The 8,631-nt window shown below is 37.7% G+C and overlaps 1 protein-coding gene across 1 annotated transcript in view; it reads right to left on the bottom strand.

Moving 5' to 3' along the window:
• Nucleotides 1-4,628: 4,628 nt before the first annotated feature.
• The window catches only part of LOC128219134 (uncharacterized), a 30,061-nt gene continuing 26,058 nt past the window's right edge, over nucleotides 4,629-8,631 (bottom strand). Inside the window, exons 23-28 of the mRNA XM_052926954.1 lie at nucleotides 8,342-8,464; nucleotides 7,871-7,961; nucleotides 7,377-7,440; nucleotides 6,850-6,978; nucleotides 6,073-6,139; nucleotides 4,629-5,644 (exon numbers count right to left, since the gene is read on the bottom strand). Of these exons, the coding sequence (XP_052782914.1) occupies nucleotides 5,565-5,644; nucleotides 6,073-6,139; nucleotides 6,850-6,978; nucleotides 7,377-7,440; nucleotides 7,871-7,961; nucleotides 8,342-8,464 (554 nt within the window). The 3' untranslated portion in view covers nucleotides 4,629-5,564. The remainder of the gene's footprint in view (nucleotides 5,645-6,072; nucleotides 6,140-6,849; nucleotides 6,979-7,376; nucleotides 7,441-7,870; nucleotides 7,962-8,341; nucleotides 8,465-8,631) is intronic.

Here is an 8,631-nt window from a genome sequence, read left to right as displayed (position 1 = left end):
TATAAAGCATAAGGGATATTTTGGCGCTTTTTAACTGGTGAATTTGTGGCCAGGTACTTAAATAAATGCAAGACTTAAATATTGTTTGAACTGTACACAACTAATGTCTTGTAGTTGTTTTTATCAGTATGTGTTTTTGCATCGATCAAGTGTATTACCAATACTAGTTTTCATTTCTAACAAGTTATCCAGTTAAAAAGCTAATTTAGTTTATGTACATATATGACTTATACCATTAAAGAAGTCAGCATGAACAGACTTCTCTTGGGCAGCCAGGTCCAGCAATAGGGCACTGGAACCTCCGGCCTGAAATATTGAAATATATACCTCATTACATGGGCAATCTTTCAGATATTTTACTAGTTACACTAGGGTAGCTTTACATTAAAGCATTTGTGGCACATGTAATGCACCAGTCAATTGTAACCACGGCCCCTCCAGGTCCGGGGAATAGCGGGGACTTTGACTTTCGGTCTAGCCAAGCCCAGGTAAAAACCCCGCCCAGCGGGAACGAACTGATGGTAAAATCCCCTCCAAATGCCCCCACAACCCAGGGACCCTAAGTAAAGCACATTCCCCATTACATTTGGGCGAATACAAAACCAATGCATTTACCCAGCACAGCGGGGCCACCGGAAACACAACCCATTTCCCCGGCTATCCCTGGTATATCCCCGGATCTTGGTGGGCTGTGGTTACAATTGACTGGTGCATAATAGTTAGATGACATGAAGTAAAAGTCTTAATGATTAAGAATGGGCAGTGAACGTACCCAAAATATTGCGCAATAAGGAAACATTTTAAACATTTATAATTGTATGCGTCATGTTCCCCATAACATAGACTCTGTAGCTCAGTTAATAAAGATCAAAAGACTCTGATGCAGCTAATTTTCGATGGGCCATATCATTCCATATTGTGAAGTTTTTTTCTAATTAATTTCCCTATAATAAAAATGAACCAGTTAGCTGGAAATCAGTCACCAAGTTCTTTAATGAAATAATATAGAGTATATATACTAATGTCCAAATGTTAAGAAGTTCCCATAACGCACATTATTGTGGCTAGTTTAATACACAATACAATTCATCAGTTTATTTTTCCTAAAAGGCTAATGGTGTGAAAGATATCTCACCAAATTATCACCATTTAAATGGAAGAGTGACAATCATACCTCTTCAATATCCATATATGAGTTGGCTCCCTCCGGAAACATTTCATCAGCGACTAAAACAGGCTTCATGTTGAGTTTTAAAGACAAATACTGCAAACTATTAAAAATTATACTGGGGTTATTTATCGGCCAGTGCTATCCGACATCCAGTATATGTAGTTTGGGCGGAGCTATGAATATTAAAATTTTATTTTGAAAAAGCGATGCCGTACTGTGTTGTGATGAGGTTATTCTCAACTATAAAACTACGTAGCAAATGTCGACTCAACGTTTGTCAAAGTTACCGTTCTTGACCTGATACTAGGGAGTGTTTCTACGCATATTTCAGTATTTTTGGGTGAATCGTTGATCAAATCTTATCAAGTGTAATGGAATAAAGTTAAAAACGTCATCGCCAGGGTATTGTATGAACGGTACAGCCCCTTATGCGTACATATAGGCCATACTAGAATATAGCCATAGACGTATATAGGTACATAGCTAAACGAGCTAAACGTAGAAAGTCCATTTACGTTGTATTTCGCAACCCGTAACATCTTTATTACAAAACTGCTTTCTTGGTAAAATAACACCATGTCACCGTGATTTGTTGTCAATATTGTATAAATACAATGTTCGTTAACGTGTCCCCTAGAGTGTCATATAGACGGATAACCATTACATGTTACGAAAACCAGTAGGAGGTCATTTTATGCTCAGCTCAGGCCTTAAGGGTCTCCTTAGGTAACAAACAGTAGGTCGAGGTTTTTATATGCAGCTCAGACCTTATATGTCCACATAAGACAGGGGCGTAGCCAGCGTTACGCACGTACGCACGTGCGTATTATCAATTTAAAAATGAAAACAATAAAAATTACCAGAAAGTGGCATCAAAGTAGAGGGCTAAGCTAGTTATTGATAATAGAATAAAGGGAATATAAGCTATAGTAAGCATTGTTTCTCTGTGCTAGATACGGCTTACTGAGCATTAATTAATCACTTGGTAACTACATAGACGGCGGCCTCGCACCTAATAATCCCGCCAAATACACATCATTGTTCAACTTGTTCGTTCCATTTTATTTTGGTTGCCCCGGGGAGCCTCCCCCCCCCCCGCATCCCCCTACCCGACCCCCCCCCCCCCCCCCATCGGCTTCAGGGATATTCCCTACCACACCCTCCCCCTTTCGTGCGTAACATTCATTTAAGCCTGGCTACGCCTCTGTAAGTATTGTCTCTAAAGTCGATAACCATTAGGCAGAGGTCACTGTAATTATGTTCAGCGTTGGCCTTAAATGTCCCTCAAAAAGTCTCTTAAAGCGACAACCACTCGGCGGTGGTTACTATATGTTCAACGCAGACTTTGTTCCCCAATGTATGTGCCTCCTTAGGCGACAACCAGTAGGCGGAGGTAATTTGATATACAAGTCAAGACTAAACTGTCCCTATAATGTAAGTCCGTAAAATCTAAGGCGACAACCAGCTGACGGAGGTCACCATATGTTCAGCTGAGGTCTAGTATGTCCCTTATATGTGGATAGTAAGGCGATAACCAGAAGGCGGTGTCAATATATATATCCAAGCGGATTACCAGTAAACGGAGGTCATCATGAGTTCCGTTCAAGACTAGAACGTCCGTATAAGGGTCCTCCAAGGCGATCACCAGTAGACGGATATATATGTCCTTATGAGTTCCGTTCAAGACTAGAACGTCCGTATAAGGGTCCTCCGAGGCGATAACCAGTAAACGGAGGTCATTATGAGGTCCGTTTAAGACTAGAACGTCCGTATAAGGGTCCTCCGAGGCTATAACCAGTAAACGGAGGTCATTATGAGGTCCGTTCAAGACTAGAACGTCCGTATAAGGGTCCTCCGAGGCGATAACCAGTAAACGGAGGTCATTGTGAGGTCCGTTCAAGACCAGAACGTCCGTATAAGGGTCCTCCGAGGCGATAACCAATAAACGGAGGTCATTATGAGGTCCGTTCAAGACTAGAACGTCCGTATAAGGGTCCTCAAAGGCGATAACCAGTAGACGGAGGTCATCATGAGGTCCGTTCAAGGTCCTCCGAGGCGATAACCAGTAAACGTAGGTCATTATAAGGTCCGTTCAAGACTAGAACGTCCGTATAAGGGTCCTCCGAGGCGATAACCAGTAAACGGAGGTCATCATGAGGTCCGTTCAAGACTATAACGTCCGTATAAGGGTCCTTCCTGGCGATAACCAGTAGATGGATGTCATTATGAGTTCAGTTCAAGACTATAACGTCCGTATAAGGGTCTTTCAAGGCGACAACTAGTAAGCTATGTTCAGCTAAGTCTAGTATGTCCCTATTAGGTGTCTTTTATGGCAACAACCAGTAGACGGAGGTCAATTTGTGTTAGGTTCAAGAACCGAACGTCCGTATAAGGGTCTTCCAATTGGACGAACAGTAGACGGAGGACAATAAATATACAGCTCAAGACTAGAATGTCACTTTAATGTATTGTAGAAGGCGACAGCCAGTAGACGGGTACTATATGTTCAGTCGAGGTCTAGTATGTCACTATTGTGTGTCTATTGTGACAACAACCAATAGACGGAGGTCATTAAATATACATTTTAAGTCTAGAATGACCCTATTATGTATTGCATAAGGCGATAACCAGTAAACGGATTTCATTAGATTTACAGATCGAGACTATAATGTCCCTGTAATGTATTGTATAAGGCGACAACAACTAGGCGGAGATCACTATTTGTTCGGCTGAGGGATAGTATGTCAATATTATTAGCCTATTAGGACGACAACCAGTAGTCGGAGGTCATTCAATTTATAGTTAAAGCTTAGAAAGTCCCTATAATGCATTGTATAAGGCGACAACCAGTAGACGGAGGTCATTACATGTATTGTATAAGAAAGCAACCAGTTGGCCGAGGTCACGATATATGTTCAGCGGATGTCTGGTATGTCCTTATTATAAAATTATGTCTCCTATGGCTTCAACCTGCAGGTGGAGGTCACTTTATGATCAGTTCGGGTCTAGTATTTCCCTTAAATGTACCTATAAGGGGGACACAGTCTCTAGTATGCTTTCTATACGGCGACAAGCAGTAGGCAGAGGTATATATAGTCTCATCTTCGACTCGATAATTAAGATGTCTTTTGAGGACATGTGTTCTTACACTGTGGTAATAGGATGTGATGTCAATACATGTACGGTATTATTCTATTAACATTTTGTCCGTCTGTCCATCAGCAACTGTAGTATTATCGTCACTTCATACCCCTTAAAAGGGCCTTATTATTTTCGTTTCCATGATGCTGTTCATGGGTCCGTACTTGACGTAACGTGGTTAAATGGTGTATACCTTAACTCCAAATAGGGAGGCTAAATGTTTCCTTAATATTGCTTTATTGGTGACAACCTTGGAGCAATCATGGACATTAAATCTTATGCAAATGGCCAAGTGATAAAATGCAATTGCAAATGGTACAAAATTATATCATTTTATTGGTTTTATACATAATATTTATACAATCAGGTATCAAATTATAACATATACAATGGACTGTGAATGCTAATATGAGACAGAGGAAGAGAGGGAGAGAAAAAAATGAATGAATAGAAATAGATAGAGCAGACACACTAAAAGGGAAAACGGAGGGATAGATCATACACCTCCAGTTAGACAGGTAGAAGAAGCATGCACAAGAGCAGGCAAAGATGGAGACACACACACACACCCATATATACACTCCCACTAACGCACAACACACACACACGCACACACATCGCGGAAGATAACACACACACACACACAAACAGAGGAAGATATTTACACATAGATAAAACACAGAGAACACACACACACACACACATCGTGGAACACACACACGCACGCACGCACGCACACATACACACACACGCGCACACACACATCGTGGAACACACACACACACGCACGCGCGCGCGCACGCACACATACACACACACGCGCACACACACACACACAGAGGAAGATAGCAAAGGAGGATAACTTACATATACATTCAGAGGAAGATAACATTGTTTTGGTAAACAATAATCAACAATTAAATTTGAATCATATGGTAGACAATTGTGCATGGTTTTTATTTTCATATCAACCACTCAAACGATTTAAGAAAAAATCAAATTTCTTGCCGAAAAATAGATAATATGTCATTGAGCAGAGACAAAAAATACATTTTTGAAATGTAAGAAACTGATTTCCTTTGCATTGATAAAAGTAAAATGATTTCACTGAAAACAATGCATGAACAACATTCCTGAAATATTTTTGGTGCCTGGCCGGCGTGAGGTTTGACAGTACTAACTGGTTCAAATCCTCGTCGAGTTCCAGTGTCCGTAAAAAAGCGAAATTACGACATAAATCATGTAAATTGATTCACTTTGGTTTGTACTTTCGATAACTCTTAAACTCCCTGTGCATGATGACCTCCATCTCCTCCTTAGTGCGCGTCACACCTGTTGGACATGAAACATGAAGATAAGATTAGGATTGAGACTTTCAGAACATAACTATTTTGATATATTAATAATATTCAATAACGATCATATCTAATTTACTTTATAGTTTATTATTTTTCATTTTTATTTACTACATATCTCAAAAAGAAGAAAATTCTTAGCATCAGACTATTTTTAAAGACCTAGGAATACACAGACCAAAACAGATATTTCCACATACTACTAGAGATGTCACTAGAAATTATTCCTACACAAACTATGGAGCCATTTTTTGTGTACATGGATTTACAGTTTAAGTTGGCTAGACAGATAGACAGACAGGTTAAAATGTTTCCTGTATAGACTCTAATAAAGATATTTTCTAAGGGTGTCATGAAAATTGCATAATTATTTTTAATGAATATTGATCCCAAGTTTGTATTTACCTTTGTTGAACATTTCCTCTGCTTTTGCTTTCGAGTACCCTTTCTTCTTGTAAAACATCATGATTGCCTGGAAAATTGGACATCATTTTAAAAAAAAAATAACAATAAAGCCCCATTAGTTAGTGACAGAAAAATACTAGATATGAGCAATATACATGACCCTTTAGTCCGATTAAATACTGTCAGTGTTCTATCAAATCAACATTACTTATCTGATAGTCATGAACACAAAAAAATGTGTGCCCTTTAGACTAGCAATTTCTCAAGACTAAAACTTAGACATTTAACTCGTACATGTGGTCAACAAGTGCTTGGAGTTCAACCTCTAACACATATTTCAAAACATTTACCAGTGTTAACTTATAAGAATGATAAAATCTGAAGAGAATCTTAAATTCTGGCAGAGCTCACCTCAGGGACCCAGACATCAAACACATAGTCTATGTGTTTCATTGTGTCTAGTTTTAGCTCTTGAATATATCCAATGTATCCCTCTACTACACGATCAATCGGGATAAATAATAGAATGAATCTTGTATTCCTTTTTCAATACCCTTATGCAATAGAATCAACTTTTTCATAAAGCCTCATCACACAAGTGTGATAACAAGAACATTTCACTAAAATGAGATAAATATAAGACACATGTATTGCCTTAAAAGCATCAGATTTATCCTAATAATTTTAGAACTAAAAACTCTTACACAAAAAATAAGTCAAATCCACAAATATAATATAAATGTTATCAACCTAAGGAAGCCAAGTCAACAAATGTACCTGTTCATCATCATCAATAGGACCAAATCCACTGTGTTTTATTGCTCTCCTGGCTCTCTGTGACATCCCAGTGGAGATAGTGTGAAGATTGCTTGCCGGTTTGCCTTGCATAATTTTCAGTAGGTATGCCTGAAATAAATAATATGAGGTTACTATATTGTAAATATCTCTTTCTTTGGATAGTGTAAACTAGACCTATGAATGAATAGGAGTATTATCCCTGCCACACTGAATTAAAAGCCATAAGTGTCATATACTATTTTTAGAAGCATTGTGTGTCCTGCACTGTTGTGGTCCTTTTCCTATAAAAGTAAGTGCAAAGTTACATTGCTGTTTCTCGAAGGCTATTATGATATTAATCATTTCGTAACAGAAAAGACAATGTGACATGTACTTGATTTAATTACTTCACTATGTATAATAAACATGTATGTATAAGTATGGTATGAACAGTAAAATCAAACATTCTTGGTTCAACATTCAACAGCAAGAGTTGAAATGTAAAACTACATCAGAAATTACATTACCTTGACTTCCTTAGACAACAGGAACTGTACTAGGGTTTCATTCTTTTCTTTAATTTTTTGCAACCTGCAGGGTAGATATAAAATTCATTAACCAACCAAGAACAAATATAGTTTGAGGCAAACCTTGTTATTCACTGTTTATCATGCAAATATTTTTATCATTTTTTATCGCCATGGCACCTTACAGTTTGTGCCTGAATCAAGAGCATAACATTTTAAGCAAAAAAAACCATCTTGACCTTCATCCATGAACTAAAGATTAAAGAACCTTCAAGAAATAATTATACATTTGTATTATTGTATACAAAATACAAATTGAACATTTCATTTACAATTTGTGTTCACACAACAACCAAAAAATTGGCCTCATAAAAATATAATTTCATTATCTCTATATAGCCATCTTCATTAACTTCAAGACTATGTTTGGAGTTATTGCACGATCCAGATTGTTTTGATGTGAAACTTGATATAATTTACCAATATAGTCTTACCTTTTTTGACCTTTCTTTGAAAGCACATCCTTTGGTCTTTTTTGCCTTAAATTCCCCTTTCTCTGGTGTTTCTCCATGATGCTCTCTTGATCTTAAAAGTATCAAAGATCAAAAGCTTATGGGTCTAAACTCTGACACAAGAAAATTGAGGGTATATCATAATCAAAAGTAAATGATATTATTGTATTTTGAAAACCCAAATGCTTCTAATTCACATGTAGTTACTTAATTAACTTACGAACATCATTATTGACCCTCATTCTGTAATATAACAGCTGAGACATGAATAATTACTATGAAAACAATCCAGTAATCTTTTGACCTTGACAGTTCAGATAAGAGCATGAATTTTAATCGTGAAATTTATTCACACCATTTTCTGTGGATCTATAACAAATTACATCTAATGGAAACTAACTGTCAGTGCAATTGCTAAATATGGACACACATATAAAATGATTAATAAATTACCCTGCTCACTCTCTAAAGAGCTCCATTCAACTGGGGCTACTGGCACCTCAAGGTCAGGGAGATCCACATCGTTGGTGGTCTGGTTCATTCGTGCAGTCATGTCAAGGCCTTCCCTTGGGGACTCTGTGTCATCCATTGTTAACAATTAAGAAACCTCATTTTTACAGACATGGCCTACATAATTTATAATGGTCTGTTATCTTTTTTTAACCTTATATTCATTGGACAAATACAGAAGAAAATTAATACACATAGCAAAAGAAAGACTCATTTGCTTACATGCTTGGGCT

The sequence above is a fragment of the Mya arenaria genome, chromosome 15 (genome assembly GCF_026914265.1).
Source record: "Mya arenaria isolate MELC-2E11 chromosome 15, ASM2691426v1".
NCBI classification, from domain to species: Eukaryota; Metazoa; Mollusca; class Bivalvia; order Myida; family Myidae; genus Mya; species Mya arenaria.
This window is presented reverse-complemented; position numbering and strand designations above follow the sequence as displayed.